The sequence below is a fragment of the Diachasma alloeum genome, unplaced genomic scaffold (genome assembly GCF_001412515.2).
Source record: "Diachasma alloeum isolate Michigan unplaced genomic scaffold, Dall2.0 Dall_scaffold_00276, whole genome shotgun sequence".
Lineage (NCBI taxonomy): Eukaryota > Metazoa > Arthropoda > Insecta > Hymenoptera > Braconidae > Diachasma > Diachasma alloeum.
The window spans coordinates 1,088,535-1,110,951 of NW_021680415.1; the positions used below are offsets into that span (position 1 = coordinate 1,088,535).

General features: G+C 35.4%; 3 protein-coding genes across 4 annotated transcripts; 1 reads left to right on the forward strand and 2 right to left on the reverse strand.

Moving 5' to 3' along the window:
* Nucleotides 1–9,271: 9,271 nt before the first annotated feature.
* On the reverse strand, nt 9,272–13,044 carry LOC107037974 (UPF0193 protein EVG1 homolog). Its single transcript, XM_015256819.1, has 5 exons — nt 11,728–13,044; nt 11,532–11,650; nt 11,372–11,468; nt 9,621–9,764; nt 9,272–9,532 (listed from the first exon to the last, which is right to left on the reverse strand). The coding sequence occupies exons 1-5, from the start codon at nt 11,822–11,824 to the stop codon at nt 9,306–9,308; spliced, it is 684 nt and encodes a 227-aa protein (XP_015112305.1). The 5' UTR covers nt 11,825–13,044; the 3' UTR covers nt 9,272–9,305.
* A 498-nt stretch (nt 13,045–13,542) lies between these two features.
* On the forward strand, nt 13,543–16,204 carry LOC107038020. 2 transcript variants are annotated; one of them, XM_015256883.1, is made up of 5 exons: nt 13,543–14,066; nt 14,167–14,341; nt 14,407–14,492; nt 14,589–14,724; nt 15,159–16,204. In XM_015256883.1, the coding sequence occupies exons 1-5, from the start codon at nt 13,986–13,988 to the stop codon at nt 15,377–15,379; spliced, it is 699 nt and encodes a 232-aa protein (XP_015112369.1). In that variant the 5' UTR covers nt 13,543–13,985; the 3' UTR covers nt 15,380–16,204. The 2 variants fall into 2 exon arrangements, with proteins under 2 accessions (XP_015112369.1, XP_015112370.1); XM_015256884.1 differs by having other exon boundaries at nt 15,171–16,204.
* Nucleotides 15,941–21,229, reverse strand: LOC107038018 (WD repeat domain phosphoinositide-interacting protein 3). Its single transcript, XM_015256882.1, has 6 exons — nt 20,951–21,229; nt 19,358–19,534; nt 18,907–19,164; nt 17,944–18,145; nt 17,326–17,546; nt 15,941–17,034 (listed from the first exon to the last, which is right to left on the reverse strand). The coding sequence occupies exons 1-6, from the start codon at nt 21,015–21,017 to the stop codon at nt 16,928–16,930; spliced, it is 1,032 nt and encodes a 343-aa protein (XP_015112368.1). The 5' UTR covers nt 21,018–21,229; the 3' UTR covers nt 15,941–16,927.
* Nucleotides 21,230–22,417: the final 1,188 nt, after the last annotated feature.

Sequence of the window (22,417 nt, forward strand, 5' to 3'; positions counted from 1 at the left end):
AAATGTTCGGGTGGAAAATACGTGAAATAAAATTCATGGCCATCTCACTGTAACTATCGCCCTGCTCAATGACACATTAAGACTAGATTAAACTCCAACGAACCTTCATTACATCATTCTAATCCAGGGAAGTTAATCGGTCATTTGTACTCGCGTCTTCCTGTATTTGAATAGCTGCGACTATCTGTAGGACACACATCCCCCGCGTTTGTCTATGGCAAACACGTAAATTAAAAAAAAACAAAATCTAGAAAAATTTACAAAAATGCATAAATCTTATTCAAGTGTATTTTATACTCAATTCAGGTATATTTTTTTCCGTGAATGCAATATAATAACAAATATTCCCATCAAAAAAATGATTAAAAAAATATATAATATGACCGAATTCCACATATTTTTCAAATTTATAAAGAATATATAAAAATATATCTAAAACATATATTTCATATATTTTTTTATATAAATTGGGCCAATTTAAGATATTTTTTTCTATATTTTTGAAAATATAAATTTTTCCGTGTGGGTAGTTAATGAATTAGCCAGAGGCGATGGAAATTATAGCGATCAACTATACTTTTCGACGCAAAAAAACGATAAAATCAGAGGAAAACATTCATGTTTTCATGATTTTCGGCGTTTTAATCAATGACAGAAGCATATTATATATATTTGTCGTGGATAAACGGGAAAACCACAGCTATTCAAATACAGGAAGACGTAAGTATAAGCCGCCTGACTGGAATCACTCAGAATTATTATAATTCAACAGTTTATTGAATAGACCAATAGTCGTACTCAGGCGCGCTTGGATTTTCTGTTCCGATATTTTCAGCCAAATATTTAGTTATGTAAAGTTGGCATCGAAGTTGGGAAAATTAATTTTTTTTATGCCATCGATTGTACTCATTGAGTAGCTCATTGTATCGTCTTTACTTTCATGTGTACCCCTCACCCCCTCAAATAAGGGATGGGAGCAAAAACGTGCAGCGTCGAAATTACAGGGAATGAAAAAATTTTCATGGACATGAACTAAGCGTCAATAGTACTTGTATGTATTGTCCTTTTTAAAAATATTTAACAGCGCCCTTCTATGTTTCATCCACTTATAGAGTTTTGAATGTATTAGTAATAGACGGAAATCGCACAGATGGGTTCCAAATTGTTTGTACTTGCATGTACCATGATTTTTTCCAATTTTATTTATGTGCCATGATGGATTATTATTATTATTATTATTATTATTATTATTATTATTATTATTATTATTAGTTGAGAGGGAAAAAAGTGGAGCCATGAAGAATTAAATGAAATTATTTTTTTATTCTAATAATTAAATATTCACATAGATTATTATTAATGGTACATTTCAAGATAATACTTCTTAGATTTCGTAATAATTTAACGGGTTAGAAGACCGAGATCCTTCTCATCCGGGAGGGTTTCCAATAGTTCCTGTATATCTTCTTCTGTCAATATGCGAACAGTCGCACCATCTACCGATTCCGCTTTCGTTGTTATCAGAAGTTTTTTCAAAAGTGTCCTTTCACCATCGAGAATGGTATTTACATCCTCCCAAAGCTGTTTTTGACTCTTCTTGACAATCTCTTCTAAAGAGGCCCTCTCATTGCTTGGAGCCTGGAAGGAAATGGATGTGGCTATTGGAGACTCGTCAGAATTGTGAATTAAATGGTAATGTGAATATCATCAGGACATCGAACAGACAAAATTATTTTGCATAAAAATGAGACTGCAATCACAACGTTTGATGACGCGGAAATAAGCTAAAATTTTATAATTGTGAATCCTTAACAAAAATTATATTCCTGGCAGTCGATATTACACAGAGAAGAATTTTTTATTTATTTTAAAGAACGTGACACTGATTTCCAGGGACATGTAATTGATTTTTAGGAATTCATCACCAATTTTAGGGATACTGGACACTGACTAAAATATTTATTTCATGCAGAAAAATATTCATGCAGGAATGCCGGAAAATATTTATTTCCGAAAATTGCATTATTTTTCTTTGAAGATTCTGTTGAAAAATTTCTGAGCTTTGCTAAATTTTTTTAATAGAAACTGCCCAATGAAAACTATATTGAATTGAAAAATCTAATTCGACTGATTTTATAGATAGAATATTTTCCATTGAACATTTTTATTGAAACAAATGCGCAGTTGAGCTGAATTCGCTATGTTATTGTGTAAAATTTTTTCTGTACATGGAAAACTTGGAAATGGATGAATGAAAATTCGTGACATTTCCGGAAAATTAGAGACGAGTCCGAAAAAATCAGTGACATATCCATAAAAACCAAAACGCGTTTTTCTTTGTTAAAAAAAATCACTTCGGAAAATGGAATGAATAATATTTTCAGTATTCTTACGTTCCGCGGCACAGCTTGGACAAGAGTGCAGACAAGAAGTGCGAGGCAGAGTACTTTGAAAGCCATCTTCCCCTGCTGTTTGGAATCCTCTGTTTGATGAAAAATCGTTGACTGATGGCAGAGACAATCGCGGTGCCTATTTATATCGAAATTTGAGGAAAATCACGAAAAAATATAGGGCTGAAGGCCCTTGAGTCACAAGGATCTTGTAACGAATTCCGAAAACAATAAACAAATATGAGTTAAAATGCCGGAAATCATGATGGATATCTCAGTATAGGGATCAGTTTAATAACACTCAGAATTACATTATTCTCGCACTCGCGTCTTCCTGTGTTTGAATAGCTACTAAATCCCCGCGTTTATCTACGGAAAACACATATTTTCGGTGTGTGATTGCCGTCCTTACGTCTAAACATTCAGAGATTAACTTTTCTCTTTTTGCCAAATCTCTTTACAAAACAATAATTTTTGCTTCTGCGGATATGTTTGAAATTTTTTACAATTGATCCTTAATTTTTTAACTTTACTTTCACCCGAGTTGAATATTTTGACGTGAAAATTCCGGGAGACAGAATTATTCTAGTATTATAGGTAAGTGAATTCCGCCCCTTTTTCATTGATTCTGAGTCTGCGAACATGACAAAAATCATCAAGCGATGACGATTAAATTTATTGTGTAGTACTGTGCGTGTGACTAAACCTGAACATGAATTCCTATTCCATCAAATGAAAAAGGGCAGTGAATAAGGCGAAGGCCATAAAAATCATAGTCATTGAATACTCTGCAACGCACATAAAATTAACAGTCAAGACCCTCATCAATGTTTCAATTTTGCGAAATTCCATTCTATCCATTCTGAAAGAATACGTGTGCTCCGCCCAAAAACTAAAGGTTCAGTCACTACAGTCACTACTTCGAATGCCGACCGATGCACCGAGAATTCACCGATTGGCCCGGCGCAATTAGCATTGTCCACGTCAATGTGTCATTAGCAGGTAAATAGTTCCCGAAATTGCCCATGGGCTCTGTTCCCCTACATTTTCAAGGAAGAATTTTCCGTTATAATCCTCAAATTTCGATATAAATGGGCCCCAAAGTCGTTCCCTCCATCAGTCAACGGTTATTCATCGAACAGAGAGGACTTCAAGTAGCTGACACTATGGTTTTCAAAGTTTTGTGTCTCGCACTTCTTGCCTGTGCTCTTGTCCAGGCTGCGCCAGCGGGCGACCAAATTGTAAGCACATTAAAAATATTTTCTTTATCATCTTATTTGCGAATTTAAGTTTCCAGAAAATTTTCGAGTCTTTTCTTCATTGAGAGAATTAAATTAAACTATTCCGGTGCCAAGATCACGAAGCGTGTCGGTGTGAAGAGAGTGGGGGACGCCCCAGTGTGTTAGCGCGCCATTAGAAACGCGTGGTGACGCACGTACACTACTATATAATGGCGAGAAGTGGGGAAACGCGTGACATTGGCATGGGTTAATATATCCATGTATTTCTTTCAATGAAATTGTGTAGAGTGCGTGTATTTTTTGACCCTTCGGCGAGCGCTGCCCTCCCAAGGGTAAAAAATATACATTTCCCACGAGTGTAAAACCTTATTTTTCATCACAATATGTGAAAAGTGTTTTAATTATATGAAATAGATAATTCATCAAGTGCAAATGAATTCTCTATTCGAATCAAGTAAACGATTTATTCCATTCAAACAAAAGATTATACTATCAATCAATTTATTTCATAAAAAAAATTAAATTTCTGTTCGGATGAAGAGAACATTGTGATTGTCGTGTTATCTCCCTGCGTGATCATTTTCTCTGTTAGATGTCGCAAGAATATTCACATCATTAATGACGGTTATAATATATTATTAGTATCATATTCTGATTAGTCTCCAATGAAAAAATCTATTCTCCATTTCAGGCTCATTCATCTCCTAAAGAGGGTCTCGCCGGTCTTGGAACCGCTATCGCAGACACTGTTAAAGAGTTTCAGAATGGCGTGCTAGGGCAACTACACGCGCTTCTCGAAGCCAAAAAGAACTTCTGGCAAGGTCTCCTGGGAGGAAGAAAAGAGAAAAGTCCCGAATCCACGGAAAAAATGACAGAAAGCCGTTTTCCAAGTAGAACCAGCAAACCTAGTTTAATAGGGTTTTAAAAAAGTTCCACTGCAATGAGGAGTTGACCGAAAATAAAGACATTAAATCCACAACAGCTATAGGATTGCTTTATTCACCTCGTATGTAATTTCCCAAAAAAAATTTATAATAAATTTCATAGAATCCGAGTTATGAATTTATGTGGAATCGTCCATGTAATTTTCGACAAAATGAACTGTTTTTTTATTTAGTCAATACCTCGACTCAATTATTAACGGATAATTTTCGTTCAATGTTGCCGTACTACTGAATGGACATAATCGAATAATTATCGGAATAATTTTACTCCCACTCCACCGCAAAATGTCAAATACTGCCTTTTTATATTTGGATTCGGTGAAATCTGAAATTTCACTCCTTTTTCCTTCCTAATCCTAAATTAAATTCGACACAGTGGATGCCTTTCTTCTTCTCTTATTCGTTATGGTTATATCCTCAACTCTAAGAGAGAGAGAGAGAGAGAGAGAGAGAGAGAGAGAGGCAAGCACCAGCAGTTGATACTCCCTAAGATTTTAGCTTCGGGGGTACGCATTCCACGAATTTAACTGATCGGGAAGTCCCTACTCGTACGCGGACTGTTTTGCTAAGGAAAAAGAGAAACAAAGAGAGAACCTGCCAGTACTCTTACTGCGCATTCCTGCCGCGCAGAGGAGCGCGCACAGTACTTACACACGCATAGATTGCTAATGATGGGGGAAGTCACCTTCCCCAACTGAAATCTTAGGGAAGCTGCAACCGCAAGTGCAATCGAGTTGAATTGTCAATTGAATTCATTATCTACCTACATCGAATTGAATCGAGAAATTGTGTGACAACGGCAATATTCTAGATTGAGTTACCTACGATGAGGTCAAATAATGAAATTCCGCAGAAATAGAATCGATGTTTAAAGCAAAGAACAATGACAAGGTCGGGACGTATCGCTGTGGTTACATAATTTTGAGAGAATCCACGACGAATTTAGCAAATTTGAAAACATTGGATTTATGTGGTTATGTCCTCTTTTGGTTATAAACACAAATGTCGAAAATGGAAAAGAAATGATTGGCTCTACCGGGCTAGAGGATATAAACACATTGAAACAAAAGAAGAAGCTGCAGCCGTCATACTGTGGACTTTCTCCTAACCAGCCGGAGCCATTAAATATCAAATAATAATCTTAGAGAAGCGGAATCATACGGAGTATCAACTTTATCGCTCTCCTGAAAACTACTGCTGAATTACCCATGAAAATTTAATTCTTTTCTAACAGCGTCAGTTCGAAATTCTCTGTTCATTCCGGGAAGACATCCTGCTAATATATAGAAGTCTCCAGTTGAAATTACTCTCCAAAACGGAGAAAAGTGGAACAATGGAGAATGTCATGCAGTCTTCTTTTTATTATAATAAACTAATCAGATACAGTATTTATGGTACATTTCAAGACAGTATTTCTTAGTTGTTCGTTGCAATTAAGACTGAAGGAGAACGAGATCTATCTCATCCGGGGAGTTGTCGAGTCGCTCCTCGATCATTTCATCAGTCAGTATGGTGACGGATTCAGTATCTTTCACTTTCGTATTTTTTCCTGTTTGCAGAAGACCTTTCATAATATCCCTTTCAGCTTGGAGGATAGCGTTCAAGTCGTTCACCCACATCTTCCTCCTTGTCTCGAAAATGTCTGAGATAGGGATTCCAGCATTCCCTTGAACCTGGAAGAAGACAGATTTTGCTATTGAAGTCTCGTTAGTTGTGAAAACTCTCGAAACGTCGAACAGAAAACATAATCATGCACGAAAATAATACTGCAATCACAACATGTGGCAATTGTCAATTCCTAACAAGCACAATATTCTTTTCTGTTTAAACTATTTAATTTCACTCTTCGTCGGGAAAGAAAGGCTCAAGATTTTGAATCGTTAGTTGGTGAAGTTGAATAAAAAAATTGTTCCATCAAAAGAAGTAATGATTCAGAGTAAATCGAAGGGGCGTATGCATTGACAGTTCTTCATATTAATTAATAGAATGAGGATAAAGTAAACGTGAAGTTATACCCGAACATTGCAGAATGACAATCAGCTTTGATTTTTTTAAATCGGGAGGAAAGGCTAAATTAAGTCATTCGATTCCGTAGAAATATTTTGAATGATCTTACTTTTGGGTTGGCCTGTGGCGCAGCCTGGACAAGAGTGCAGACCAACAATGTGAGACACAATATTTTGAAAGTCATTTGTTCTTCGTAGTTGAGATCCTCTGGTTAATGAATAACCGTTGACTGATGGCTGAGACAATCGTGGTCCCTATTTATACGAAAACTTGAAGAATGTCGCTTAAACATTTGGCCCAAAATACCGGAAAATAAGCCATGTAACTACCGAGCTGTTCAATGACACATTGAAACACCGTAGATCAGGTCAATCGATAATTTGTACTCGAGTCTTCCAGTATTTAAATAGCTGTGACTGAATTCCACGTTCAACTGTAACAAATACGGCATACCTTCGAACAAGTCAAGGGCAGGTCAAACAAGTTGTGAATATTTTTTTTAGTAAAGTTTAATGATTTTAGAAATAGAATCTTTTCTGCTCCAAAAATTCAGCCAAAAAGGGTCATCATTTACTTCTATATGCACTATTAGAAAAAAAAATTAATTTCATAAACTGTTTAGTATTAATTTACGATTTAGTTTTAATTTACGGAGAGTGAGAAAAATTATGAAATTTCAAAGATTAGTCAGACTTCAGTAAAATTCCACATGTGTTTCATGTCCATAATCATCCAAGTCAGTAGGGGCTTCAATTTTCAATTCAATTCCTTGGTTGGCTATATCCCCCTGCTTGGGTGGATCAGTAGGGATTTTCATCAGATATTGAAGAAACAAAATAACTGTCAATTACTATTTACAACAAGGGCTTCTCAACAACATTTTACTAAACTTTATTCTCCCTGATTTCTATGACTTCAATTTCTCTGAAGTCATTGATTTCGAATTAGTGAAATCACTCAAACTCAGTTGCAGTCATGGAATCATTTACGTGATACTTAAAGTCATTGATGTCTTATCTCCCCGAAAACACGGAAACTGATGCTGTAGTCACGTGAAATCCCCTTCCGATTTTATACCTCCGAAAATATCCACTGAAAATTGTCTGATAGATTTGAAGTCATCACGAAAATACCTCTCTAGTTGTATAGAGAGTGCCCCATACGAACATGCGACAGTTCACCAGTCCCAGCTCTCCAACCAAACTAAAATTCCGCAGTTCAATTCGTAATTGGACATTTCGATGACACAAGCAGGGCATTATTAATTATTTCAACGTTCATCCAACATTTGCGGGATTCTCGGCACAAAATATTTTTCAAAATCCCCCACAAATACAAGAGACAAAGAGAACTTGACATTGAAAAACACGTGGTAGATAACAACAGACGTGTGCTCGTCATGGATCAGCGTGACAATTCGGACACATCAACTATCCAAATAGACACAGATGCGAATTACCGTAGACGATAGCCCACTAGATAAATTCAGGATCATGTGATGCGTTAAGCCTTTGTATCAAAAAGGAACAATCACGAAAAAATTGTAAACTAAAATTTGTCTGTCTAAAAGTCTCAGCACACAGTACTATTTGCCAAAATTCGGTATAAAAAGGCAACGCGATTGTCTCGTCCATCAGTCGACTGTCGTTCATTGACAGGAGGGTTCCAGGCAGCTAGGAAGATGACCCTCAAAGTATTGTGTCTCGTGCTCATCGTCTGCATTTTTGTCCAGGCTCAATCAGAGGTTGACGATTTGGCAAAAGCTAAGAAAGCTGACAAGAAAGTGAGAAAATTCAGTCTTCTTTATTCTGAAATCGAGAAATTCTGCTCATTTCCAGATTCTAATTTCTCCTCATTTCAGAAGTTTACGGGCATTCTGGGTTGGCTCCAGGATGCGGGGGCCAATTTTTTCGAGAAGGCCAAGGAAACTAATAAGAAAGTGTTCGAAAAGGTTGACGAAATAAGGGAGGCTAAACACAAGGCGTGGAATGATTTTGCGGATTCCCTGAAGAAAAATTGATAAAATCCGTGAAGTGGAAGAAATCTAGAGTATCAAAGTACTTTTCGGACTGTAAGAATTGACTAATCTATAATCCATAATTTACTTATTCTAAAGAGCCAGAAGCAAGTGTCTTAAAGTGCATTTATCAATAATAAACCTGAATAATTTACTGTGAGAATTGAACAAATCCATTAGATTCTCCTTCGTTCCATCAGTTTTTCTCTCTCGACTGGAAAAAAATCGAAATAATCTGAAATTGTTTTCAACATCGATGGGATTCCTTTATTAACTTCATATGGAATTTTCAACAATTCTTCCGTTTTTGTCATCATCATTATAAACAATTCACTCGGCATCCAATCGTATTTCAATCCCTCGAACTCCATCGCAACCTTGCTGGTTTCCTTCTATTCAATGCTCCGAGCGTACAAATTTTCGGGGCAATATTTTGTTGAATTTGTTGAATTATCGCAATCCATAATTTAGTGATTATAAAAACGCAAAAACAATTGTCTTAAAGTGCATCTATCAGTAATAAATCTCATACTGTGAGAATAAAAAAATCCATTAGATTCTCCTTCGTTTCATTAGTTTTTCTCTCTCGACTGGAAAAAAATCGAAATAATCCGAAATTGTTTTCAACATCGATAAGATTCCTTTATTAACTTCATATGGAATTTTCAACAATTCGTTAGTTTTTGTCATCATCATTACAAAAAATTCACTCGTCATCCAATTCCCCAATTGGAAACGGTTTAGGCGGTGGTCTCTCGTATTTCAATCCCTCGAACTCCATCTCAACCTCTGCTGATTTCTTTTTATCCATTGCGTCGATCATGCGAATTTTCTGGGCAATCTCTTGCTGAATTATCGGACGGTATTTTTTACTGAGCCCCAGGGACTCCATCTCCTGGAGAAAGTCCATGCGCTCTCGTATTCCTTGGACAACTGTGACGGAATAAAATCGACATGTGTTAAACAGAGAGCAATGGGGATTAGTGAAGGAGTTGGATATTATTGTGATTCGAATAATTACGATCGTCGAGGGGATCGATATCTTCAGGAATCTCAGGCTCTCTTCTTGGGCGGTGGCGCAGCATAGGCCCGTGCGGTGTTTCCGGCAAGTCCTTTCCGTAGGCCATCATGCAGGCCAGGTGTCTCTTCTGCTTATCTTTATTCACTAGATTATGACAACAAGATGAGTCCAATAGAATTCCCAGATGTCTGAGACTTTGCATGAATTTTTTTTACTACTGGATATTAATTTCAACGGAGAAATACTTAACACCTTTTTTTATTTTGATACGTAATTTAATATTAACAACTTGATATTTTGAACTGTTGAAGTAAAAAAATGCCAAATTATCAGTACGAATTTTTAAATAATTTTCTTTTTCATAATTTCCCTACGAAATTAATCTTATGTGAATATTCCATGAATCTTGACTGAATAATACTAAACAATTTTTTTTTATTTCGATAAATAATAAAATATTAATGAGTGTTAGACAACTGTGTCTTGATATTTTGAACTATTGACGTCCGAAAAAAATCCTAAACTCAATACTATTAGAGATATCTGCAAAATTATCTGTATGAAATTTTGAAATTATTTTCTTTTTAAGAATTTCCCTACGAAATTAATATTATGTGAATATTCCATGAATCTTGACTGAATAATACTAAACACTATTTTTTTTTCGATAAATAATACACTATTAACAAGTGTTAGGCAACTGTGTCTTGATAATTTGAACTATTGACGTCCGAAAAAAATCCTAAACTCAATACTATTAGAGACTTCTGCTAAATTATCTGTATGAAATTTTGAAATTATTTTCTTTTTAAGAATTTCCCTACGAAATTAATATTATGTGAATATTCCATGAATCTTGACTGAATAATACTAAACACTATTTTTTTTTCGATAAATAATACACTATTAACAAGTGTTAGGCAACTGTGTCTTGATAATTTGAACTATTGACGTCCGAAAAAAATCCTAAACTCAATACTATTAGAGACATCTGCAAAATAATCTGTATGAAATTTTGAAATTATTTTCTTTTTAAGAATTTCCCTACGAAATTAATATTATGTGAATATTCCATGAATCTTGACTGAATAATACTAAACACTATTTTTTTTTCGATAAATAATACACTATTAACAAGTGTTAGGCAACTGTGTCTTGATAATTTGAACTATTGACGTCCGAAAAAAATCCTAAACTCAATACTATTAGAGACATCTGCAAAATAATCTGTATGAAATTTTGAAATTATTTTCTTTTTAAGAATTTCCCTACGAAATTAATATTATGTGAATATTCCATGAATCTTGACTGAATAATACTAAACACTATTTTTTTTTCGATAAATAATACACTATTAACAAGTGTTAGGCAACTGTGTCTTGATAATTTGAACTATTGACGTCCGAAAAAAATCCTAAACTCAATACTATTAGAGACATCTGCAAAATAATCTGTATGAAATTTTGAAATTATTTTCTTTTTAAGAATTTCCCTACGAAATTAATATTATGTGAATATTCCATGAATCTTGACTGAATAATACTAAACACTATTTTTTTTTCGATAAATAATACACTATTAACAAGTGTTAGGCAACTGTATCTTGATATTTTGAACTATTGAGGCCTGAAAAAAATTCTAAACTCAATACTATTAGAGACATCTGCAAAATAATCTGCATGAAATTTTGAAATTCCTCTCTTCCCAATAATTTCCCTGGAAATTAAAAAATATAAAATTACTGTGATTACATAAAGGAGTAGTTCTCCGGTATTGCTCTCGTTCGTACGCTCCACTGTTGACAATAGCCTCCTGCGACCTCTTCTTCCAATAACAGGGATAAGTAATCTGAAGAAAAAATCATTAACCGATAATTTAAATTCAATGAATTGGGTAAAACTCCATGAATACCTGTTTTCCGTTATCCTTGGAGGCAATAGTTGTGGGTGTTGGAAGGGGCTCGCCCCTGTCGACAGCACTCTGGATCGACTTCCTCTGCATCATCGATAATTTGGACTCCTCCATCAGCACTGAAAATTCAGATCGAATAACTCAATCAATTTTCCTCCGATATTCCACAGAGGTTAACATCCAATATTTCACAAACTTTTTATGAGGTTCCGCGTCTCCTCGCTGTACTGTGCACGCGGTGGATTGTGAAAGGAACCCACCCCCATTTCAACCCTTTGCTCCCTGCGCTCCATCACTGCAAATTGGTTTTACGTCGGCTTCTGCATCAATTGTTTTACTTGAACGTTTTTATCGGGGTTTTTGTTCTCTCGACAGAGCAACGAGTCTCGTTAACGTCTCAATGGAGTATCGAAGTCAGGGGGATTGCGTTTCTATGACTACTCGAAATATGACGCATCATAATCGAACAAACGCTTTCTGTTTAAGATTCTTGATAAAATGAATTTTGTAACAGACGAGTTATGGTACAATGACGCATATCGTTTTATGGATGTTAATCGTTTATTTTTTCGTTACATTTGTTTTTATATCGAAAATTCTAGGCGAGTTGACTGATAGTTTCTTCGCTAATTCAGTGGACTAGGTTTAGGTGAATTTTTTTCACTCGAAACATTGCGATGTTTATTTTTATCGATTAGAAGTGATTAGGTCTCACCGAACTCTTGGAAATTACCGCATTCATAGAGCAGTGACTTCCTCCTATGTATGTGTATTATGAGTGTGCGATTAAACTGTTAATAAAGCTTGAACGAGTCTAAGTTTTTTTCTATTTCATCGTCTGTCCCAGAGGTGAGTTTTGGGGCTCGAGGGGACACGTAAGTTCATTTCAAACAGAATTTTGTTGTCAATTTCTCGGCACAAACTCATTTGTCAACTAAAAATTTAATCTACAGTTTCAATCGATTTATTTGCGACTGAAGAATGAAAATTCAATTATATATGACTGACGTGTCCTCTTGAGAGTAGACTACGAGACATTCTGATAAAATTCACCGGATCAAATTAAATTAATTACTATGCACTTGATTATGTTCCTTCAGCCTGGTGAAAATCAATTTGGTAATATCGATGACTATTTGTTTATAAACTGTGGGTGGGGCTCGTACCCCTAATAATCTATGCCTAATTAATGGGCATCGTTACAACTCCTGTTACCAGCGCAATCTCAGAATATTTGGCAATAGGACCTCTTATTCCTCCCTCAACGAATCTAGTTTCCAACTAGTTTACACTCTGTCATTAAACTGCACACAAGATATTATTTCACCGAATAATACATACGAGATCCACACTCTGTTCAATGTTCACTGTGTCCTTGACTCTTCAGTGTCTCCTTCGAACTGTCCTCAACACTCATTAATCAAATGATCATTTCTCGTAATTGACACACTGCACAGAAACTCCAAAGTGATGTTATTTTCAGATAATTCAATATTGTTGTCTATTCAATCGCTCCGGGACTTTGCGTCGCGTCACATTGTTTCGTCTGACATGTCGAGAAATCGCGCGTAGAAATCTCGCTCCAAGAAATTCTCGTCAACATCCCAATGGGCTATCATATTCCGAGGGATTGTGTTCTATGACTACTTCCAATATGACACATAATGATCGAACCAACTTCTTCAACCGATTTGAATCGACTGCTTCCCCCACTAAATTCTTTCATTCCTTCCTACCCTGCCGGTCAATTCAATTCAATAAAATTATTGCAAAAATGGTCTCATAAGAGTAGAAATCCATTGGAGAGCTCAACCTATTCCTAATTTATACAATATTTATTATAATTAAACCAAGAAACTCGAAAAATCAATGATAAAAGAACAATGCTGTAAATCGCCGAAGACAATCTAAAAATACTTCAAATACTAATTTACAAAGTGAACACCAGTGGTGCCGAGGTAATCACCGCGCATGATCAGCCTGAGCCTCTTCTGGGGATGTTCCCAAGGGGATGTACACTCTGTGAAAGGTACAGTGCATCGCTCGAACTTATTTTAACGCACGTACAGTAGAACAAATTCATCACTTGGTGTTTCACTGTCGATCGGGCACCTCATTACATCGACTCTCGTGTTTGGTTTCATGAGTTGAAGTCACTGTAAATCCACAGTCATTTATTCTATTATTCTCTGAGTATTTTTGGGTTCATCCAACTGAAACTAGACGATAGCATAGTTATCGATTGCCAACGGGGGCCCGTAGGAGCATCAACGCAGCAGAAAGTGCAATAATTTGTGTAAAAAAATTACTGCAATTTATTTTCTGTGAGAATACCCAGAGATAATTTTTCACAAGCCTTCACCAGTCCTTTATCAGTCCTTCCAGAGCCGTTCGAGGGGTGAAATCCACTCTCAGTGAAGTAGATATTTTTTTAAGTGAGAAAATAATACTAAAATGAAGGTGGGACTGTTGAAGAACTTTCTGCACTGCTTCAGCCTGAAGCAGGGGACAATCCTGATCGCAATTTTGCAACTAGTGAGTCTAGAATATTTTTCAATTAATTAATTAGTTAATTGATTGATTGTCCTCGTGATGAATGAAATTTTTTTGTTATTTTCTCGGTAATTTATCGCAGTTCATATCCGGCATTGTGATGACATTCTTCCTTCTCGCTCTGGCTCACGCGATGGACATTCAGGAAATGGTAGCCAGGGATTCTGAGGATGCACTCGAGCGTGAGGCCTTGGAGGAAATATCCTCGATGCACCTCAACACGAAACGAATGGACATTGCTCATCACAATGCCACTGGTATTCCAGTTTAATTGTTTTTTCTTTCATCTGTCTGAGAAAATTCAATGGTCATTAATTTCCAGAGAAAGTTTACTCCATGTATTGTGGACTTGTCATCTCGGTGCTGCACTTTATTTCCACCGTTTTACTGCTCTATGGAGTTTTAATCGTGAGTGAAATTGAGGGAATTAGTTAGTAGAGGGATTGGTGAATTTTTTTAAAGAGGAATTCATGATAATTGGGTTTTGACGGATTTATTCGACAGAATAACCGACATTTCATGGCCCCGTGGCTGATGATCATGATGACGACTATCATCACACTCATTTTGTCGCTATTTCTCGTCCAACAAGACTGCCCGTTCATCGCCATCCTCGGGGGCAAGGCCGACATTACTGACCGTATGTGGAATATCTTGGATTCGTCGATCAACAGATCGTTTTAATCGTCAATAGCTCGATAACCGCAGAGTAGGATTTCTCGATTTTTTTTAGTTTTCAAGGCGCTTTTTTAAGCTTTGAAATGAGACATGACTTGACCGAATCGAATCGCTGGGTCGGGAGATATTGACGATTGAAGACAATCAGGTTTTCTCCACTCTTCTCCAAGTCGATTTTTTTTATTTTGTTAATTGTGGATTTATCTCGAAAACGCGAGGGTTTCATGGAAAAAGTCGCAAGACGTTTTTTGTAGCTGATGAAATTTCCAACAAAAAATCTTTTCTGAAAATTTTCTCTAGAATTCCTCGTTACAGAGATAATCTCATTCTGAAAAAGATGTGAAAAATCGACTTCCTCTGAGGAAGATTCTATAGAAATATTGGGATGATTTCAAGGGCTGGTTGCAGGTATCCTCGTCTTATTCATGGTCAGCATAAGCCTGTACATCTGGTTCGCAGTGTACAGCACCTACAAGAGTCTGGAGTCCAAGAAGACTGGTTTAATTCACGAAATAAATCCCATAAAGAAGCAAAAATACGCACTAACTCCTGGTGAAGGTACGAGCAATGGGAAAGTTCGTCTGCACCAGGGGACACAGATTCCCTACGAAGTTTAAATTTATTCGTGTCATCAATAGCTCAAAATCATCGATTACACAAATGCCTCTTGACCATTCGCCTGGGAGACAGCCTCGCAGGTTCATTTTTCTCTCAAACAAGCAAGAATTTTGCTTTCTTCATCACAGACCGATGACCACCAGCACCAGAGGATCATCAAGACGTCAGTGAGTTATTTTCATCGAGCAAGGGATGGGAGTGAAAAATGTGCGCAGATTGGAGGATAAATGAATGAGGAGACGATGTTTTTTTTTGTCAGCGCACTTTTTTTGGAAACAATAATAAATCTTTGATACGCAGAGCAAGACTTGTAATCACGCACGTAGGCATATTTAGAGGAACGATAATATTTGTAAAAGAAATGTGTCATTGCGGATTAGCTACTGAACAATCATTTACACTAAGATGAAGAATTTATTCATTATTTTTAAGTAATGAAGGGAGAATGTGTTCTTTCGGTATTTTGTATGATTAAAAAACACGTAGGTTTAAGGTTATTTTCACGTGATAAAATGAATTTGTAACACACAAGTTATGGTACAATGATTCGTAACGTTTTATAGATTTTAATCGTTTATTTTTTTAATATATTCGTTTTTTATATTGAAAATTCTAGGCAAGATGGCTGATAGTTTCTTCGTTAATTCAGTGGATTAGGTTTAGGTGAAATTTTTTCATTCGAAACACTGCAATGTTTCTTTTATATCGGTTAGAAGTGATTATGTCTCACCAAACTCATGGCAATTACCGCATTCATAGAGTAGTCACTTCCTCCTATGTATGTGTATTATGAGTGTGCGATTAAACTATTAATAAAGCTTGAACAAGTCTAAGTTTTTTTCTATTTCATCGTCTGACTCACCGGTGAGTTTTGGGGCTCGAGGGGACACGTAAGTTCGTTTCGAACAGAATTTTGTTGTCAATTTCTCGGCATAAACTCATTGGTCAACTAAAAATTTAATCTACAGTTTCAATCGACTTATTTGCGACTGAAGAATGAAAATTCAATTAGATATGACTGACGCGTCCTCTTGAGAATAGACTACGAGACATTCTGATAAAATTCACTGGATCAAATTAAATTAATTACTATGCACTTGATTATGTTCCTTCAGCCTGGTGAAAATCAATTTGGTAATATCGATGACTATTTGTTTATAAACTTTGGGTGGGGCTCGTACCCCTAATAATCTATGCCTAATTAATGGGCATCGTTACAACTCCTGTTACCAGCACAATCTCAGAATATTTGGCAATAGGGCCTCTTATTCCTCCCTCAACGAATCTAGTTTCCAACTAGTTTACACTCTGTCATTAAACTGCACACAAGATATTATTTCAACGAATAATACATACGAGAACCACACTCTGTTCAATGTTCACTGTGTCCTTGACTCTTCAGTGTCTCCTTCGAACTGTCCTCAGCACTCATCAAACAAATGTTCATTTCTCGTAATTGACACACTGCACAGAAACTCCAAAGTGAAATTATTTTCAAATAATTGAATATTGTTCTTTATTCAGTCGCTCTGGGACTCTGAGTCGGGTCACATTTTTTCGTCTGTCATGTCAAGAAATTGCGCGTAGAAATCTCGTGTGCACTCGCCTTTGTTGTTGAACACAAATTTGTAGTAGCTACCATCTGCACAAATTACTGCAAGAGAGAAAAAATAATTTAGTTTTCATTGTCGTTTTCATTTTTGAAAATTAATCCCATGACATGAATTTAAATTATTCAATTTTCATGATCATGAAGCCCAAGGCTTCATGATCTGTCAGTTACATAATATAACAACGATAAATGAACAATAAAATGACTAAATAATACAGTAATGTAATTCTCCCCAATGAAATTGCAACAAATAGCACAGAGAATACAACAACTCATCAGAGCGTGCATTCTCTCATAACGAAAATAGATCAAAGATCGAATTCAAATGCATACCTATAATACTATTATTCGTGCCAAAGGCGCACATGCACTGGGAACCACCTGGCACTTGAAACTTGCAGAAACTCCAGCTCGAGCTGAAGTACTTTGGCAGAAACGTGGCGGAGGCAAGACTCGATTGACGATTCAATTTTTGATCCTCAACCGCAAATACGTGTACTGTTCCGTGGTCGCTTGCAACACACAGCCATGTCGAGTCGTGATTAAAATTTATGCTGGAAAGGAGAGAGCAATGAAATTGACATTCTCGATATGTTTTCAAGTTATTAAAATTCCTTTGGGCCATTCTTTTGGTCAACTCGGCAGCAATAAAATATCACGAAAATAACTAATTAAATCGTTAATTAAGGGAAAACAACTTCGAGTTTTTAAAGTCACGAGCGATTGGATTGAGATTTCAGATTGAGATTTCAATTTTTTATTTGAAAAAAAAAAAAATAAAGAAATTAGCTGTGTAGAAGTCGAATTTCAAAAAACTAATTCGTAATTGTAGTAAGCAGAGAATAAGTTGCTTTGAAAGTATAGTATGTTTCATGTTCAATCCCCGAAACGTAATTCTCAGGGCAAAAATCGGCCTTTTAGGCGTTTTTGGTGATGAAAATAATGATTTACCAGTAAATATTGGCGTGATTGGCCCCACGCCGCAATTCGTTAATCATATTCCCACTCTGCGTATCGAAAACACGGATCAGAGTTCCTTTTTCCGAAGCCGTAGCTAGTCTAGTCCCTTGTAGATTCAGTGCAATGCATGACAGTGGCGTTTCATGGGCTTCGATGTTCAACGGTTGCTTCTCGGTATTTGCCAAATCAATTACTGCAATGGTAAACAAATGTGTGTTGCAACATGACTCCGAATGATATCAAACACTTCACTTGAACTTTTTGGGATTGATGGATTTTTATTTTCAATTTTTTGGATTTAAATTTAATTTGATAGCAGAGGTTTCATGGGATTTAAGTTCTTCATCTTCAACCACTTTGTAAAAATGTAAAAATAAATTCAATTGGATATTCAATTGATTGCAAACTTAGAACAATAGTTGCCTCAATTGTCATTATGTTCATTGCTTTTTGTTGCAGTCGAAATTTCATTGATTGAAATAATCAACTAAGTGGTCAATAATAAAAAGTTCAAAATTTTTTTATTGAAATTTCAAGAGTGAAAATCACAAAATGTTAAAAAAGTTCAATTTCGAGAGAAAAAATCCTGAAATTTCCTAAAATTTCTAACAATTGGACATTAAACAATAATTTCACCTAAACTTTCCTGATATTTACTAATTTTCATAGAATAATTCCACAGAAATTGACCCGTCCCATTGATTTCTTCATCAAATTCTGAATTTTCAATCCCAAATTGTTTTAAATTCCCTCAAAAATGACTTTAATAAAAATAATTCGAAATCTGAAAGAGATATGAAAATTGCATCAGGAACTTTTTCGTGAAACAGATTGAAACCTCCACGAAAAGTTCCTCATATAGATTTCGATCTCCTTCAAACGCAAAGGTTTCCACAGAAAAATCATCATGAAGCTATCCCAAATTCAAGTCTTCAATTATCGAAAACTTCTTACTTTGAACATGTCCATTTTTTCTACCAGGAAAAGCAAGGAGTGAGTTATCACTGTTTGGACATAGTACACACAGTCCTCGGGGGTTTGGATTGGTCTCGAATACGTGGAGTTGTACTGGATTTTGGGTGAATGTGTAGACCTTGATGACACCCTCTAAAATAGCAACTATCCTATCTCTCCTCAACTTAACTCCTTTCACTGGGGCATTGAACTCTAGTGTAATTGCTGGTAGTTTCTTCAGGTCGTCCCATATCACAACTGCAAATTAAATAAATCACCGCTTCAAAAAAACGAATACCAAAGACATCAATAAAAAAGTCCTCCAATTTTCCCTGAATTTTATTTTCTGCTCAACAGCGATTGCTTCATTGAGACTCATTTTTTCCACGACGAATTGATCTATCGTCAAGTTGAGTTGAATTCTTCTGTTTTTATTATTCTTCTCCTTTACCTCTATTCGTTGGATGAATGGGTTTACTACCCCCTCCGACAAGTGCCAGATAATTACACCTAAAAAGCATCTCTACATATCCAAGCCCTCCGTCATTAAAGTCATGCCTCTCCTTCTCCTTAAGGGGATCACAGTTGTAGACTCTGTAGCCATTCTCCATTCCACAAGCAAAACATCCTGGAATAATCCCATGAAACCAGTGATTATTACCCAAAAATCTGAATTATCGATGAGAAGCAATGGGACAAAGTGAATCTTTCTCAAGATAAAAAATATAAATAATAGATAAACAATAAATAAATAGATAAAATGAAAAAGATAAACAATGGGGTAAAATTAATCCTCCTCAAAATGAAGAATATAGAGTGTCAAAAATAAATATATTAATTTAGCTCAACTTAGATTGTATAAAACGAAATAAACTAAATTACTGAATAAAACAAATTTACATAATTATTACTAATTAAATTGAAATTAAGAGTCCGTACTATTCAATAGTTGGTAAAATTATCAGGCGTAAAATAGTAATTGTTTCTATTGTAATAAAATTATCTTCAATTTCAATTGAAATTGGGAAATAACTTGCTGAAGTAAAAGACAAAATGTATTTCCATTTTTAGTTGCAAACTTGACTGTAGATCTGCAGAAAATAATTGTTTTATTATGTTTTGCTCTGAGGAAATCTTGTGTCTTAGGGGATTAATAAATAGCTTTTTTTATATCCAGAGACATAATGGATTTGAATCAAATAAAACGTTTTACTCGAAATTTTTTCAAAGTATTTCAACAATATTTTTTGATTATAGAACAGGAATAATTTATTTGAATGAAATGAACGATTTATTTTATCCAAATAATGAATCATTATTTGTTGATATTTGTTTGTATTTAATGAATGATGAGAATCAAGTTTATTTAATTGAAATAAAATTTATTTATTTTAATAAACTTCTTCTCAAAGAGGTGCTATTTAAAAATGAAAACAATGAGCTATTAATTATTTTATCTAGACAAAAGTATCTATTTGAAAGAAAAATGCGAAAGACAACTATCAAAATTATTCCCATCAACAAAAAATTGACATTTTTCCTATTGGATGTTTTGCCCTCCATCGCTTCTACGATTCCATGAATGAAATATCAAATAATGCAACTCCAATATTCCGCAGGAGAGAATGAATTCTCGTAGTATTTTCTCAGTGACAATTAACCTCAAGTCAAATCACACAAACCAAATCAATTATCGCCTGGCTTATACATTAAACTGCACAAGAACCACTTCAAGATGATTGTTTATTCATCCTGAAGATAAGAAACCAAGTGCTAGAGCTAGGGAGTAGCCCGCAGCTGCTGATCCCGAAATCAAGCAGCAAGATCCTGATATTTACCCCGAGGAGATCGATTCTCCCAGAATTATTCTAACAAAAAATAACTTCACGTCAAATTGCATAAACGAAATCAATAGTCGAGGAACTCATGCAATAAAAAATGCAGCCACAAACCCACTAATAATTTTCCCATTGCATTTCGGGGCAATTTTGAATAACGAAAAAGCTCAATAAATCGCCGAATAAAATTGAGATGAATACGGTACCTTGGTCCTGATTGAAACCGGCGTAAATCAAGCCGTTGGCGTGCGGATTGCCCGCATTGAGATTCATCTTTCACTCCATAAACAATTACAATAAACGATTCAACACAAAACCATGGAGATGGACTGAACCTATCCCACGAATTACAAATACACCGGCTGTGTCAGATGCTGTGTTATCGGGATTTTTTTTTTTCATTGATATGATTCGTCACCATTTCTCGTGCACGATGATCACTGGGGTGAGGAGAGTGGTAACTAATATATAAACCCAACATAACGGCGTCCATTTAATCAGCTGACAGACCATTGGGTGGACTTTATCTGGAGACAGCTAGTTTTACATTTTATAATTATCTGGAATCGACGGAGATAACTGCGGAGAGCAAGCGGAATGTTCAAAAGAAAAGACAATGGAAATTGAAAATAACAAAAATTATAAAAGTTATTTTTTCTAATCGGATTTCGACCAATCAGAGCGCATTATTTGCTACCTGACAGTTTTATTTTGGATAATTGCTCCTAGATTTTGAATATTTCCCAGTAGCTCTTCAGTTTTTTAAATATTCACGTAAAAAAATGAGAAAAAAAATTAAGTTAGAATTAAAATTAAATTTTCATTGAATTAAATTGAATTAATCTTTATTGTTTTTTTTTCAACTATTCACGTAAAAAAATGCGGATGCCTAAAGCCTTAAATAAATAAATTATATGGTTAAATGATGAATATTTCGCAGTAGCTCTTCATTTTTTTGACTCATTTCAGATCGAATCTTGTATTTGACAGTCTACGGAAATCGGGTTATTGAATTAACAGAATTTATTCAAATCTTCCCTAATTGATTGGCCGAAATCCGATTGTGAAAAATAATTCGACAAATTCCCTCAAGCTCTCCTGCAAAACTTGACACCTCATTTGTTTGCAACGAAGCTATTGGGGAATACCCGATAATTTTGAAGCTCGAGAGGTATTACTACCGAATAATTGGTCATTATTGATCAAATGAATTATAATGTTAAAGAAAATAAAAAATAATTCATTGTTTTTCATTTTCTTCGGGTTAATGTTGTACATTCAATGGTTAATACGAAGTTTTTATTCTCCGCAGTCATCTTTTTGTTCAAGTGTAGATAATCGCGCTTTTTTTTTCATCTTTTTGGTGAAGTCTAGATAATTGCGGAAACGTCACGCGAGCCGAATGGGGGGTGCGCAGGTGGGTTCCACCATTTCTAGTGGAACTTTTCAAATGGATGGCAGTCTTAGTAGAGAATTCACGCGATTATTGTGGGAATTGTTCGAAGGTTGAGGACTTGAGGTGAAATTTTGATTAATGAGTTATGAAATTTTGTCATTTATCTATTTAGCGTTACGTAAAGAATACAGGGAGAGTTTTGAACTCTTTCCCTATGGGATTTTTTCTCGTTTTTTTGTTTATAAACTTTGTTTTGCATGTTTTTTTATAAATAACT

What these genes read in the sequence shown, in the direction of transcription:
- LOC107037974 (XM_015256819.1), bottom strand. Translation starts at nt 11,824, where the DNA reads ATGGAGCGCAGGGAGCAAAGGGTTGAAATGGGGGTGGGTTCCTTTCAC. An exon ending in GACGCGGAACCTCATAAAAA is followed by an intron (nt 11,651 to 11,727) that starts GTTTGTGAAATA and finishes CTGAATTTTCAG; the next exon opens with TGCTGATGGAGGAGTCCAAA. An exon ending in CCGGAGAACTACTCCTTTAT is followed by an intron (nt 9,765 to 11,371) that starts GTAATCACAGTA and finishes GTCATAATCTAG; the next exon opens with TGAATAAAGATAAGCAGAAG.
- LOC107038020 (XM_015256883.1), top strand. Translation starts at nt 13,986, where the DNA reads ATGAAGGTGGGACTGTTGAAGAACTTTCTGCACTGCTTCAGCCTGAAG. An exon ending in TGCTCATCACAATGCCACTG is followed by an intron (nt 14,342 to 14,406) that starts GTATTCCAGTTT and finishes ATTAATTTCCAG; the next exon opens with AGAAAGTTTACTCCATGTAT. An exon ending in TGCTCTATGGAGTTTTAATC is followed by an intron (nt 14,493 to 14,588) that starts GTGAGTGAAATT and finishes TTTATTCGACAG; the next exon opens with AATAACCGACATTTCATGGC.
- LOC107038018 (XM_015256882.1), bottom strand. Translation starts at nt 21,017, where the DNA reads ATGAATCTCAATGCGGGCAATCCGCACGCCAACGGCTTGATTTACGCC. An exon ending in CATTCATCCAACGAATAGAG is followed by an intron (nt 19,165 to 19,357) that starts GTAAAGGAGAAG and finishes TTTAATTTGCAG; the next exon opens with TTGTGATATGGGACGACCTG. An exon ending in AAAAAATGGACATGTTCAAA is followed by an intron (nt 18,146 to 18,906) that starts GTAAGAAGTTTT and finishes TTACCATTGCAG; the next exon opens with TAATTGATTTGGCAAATACC.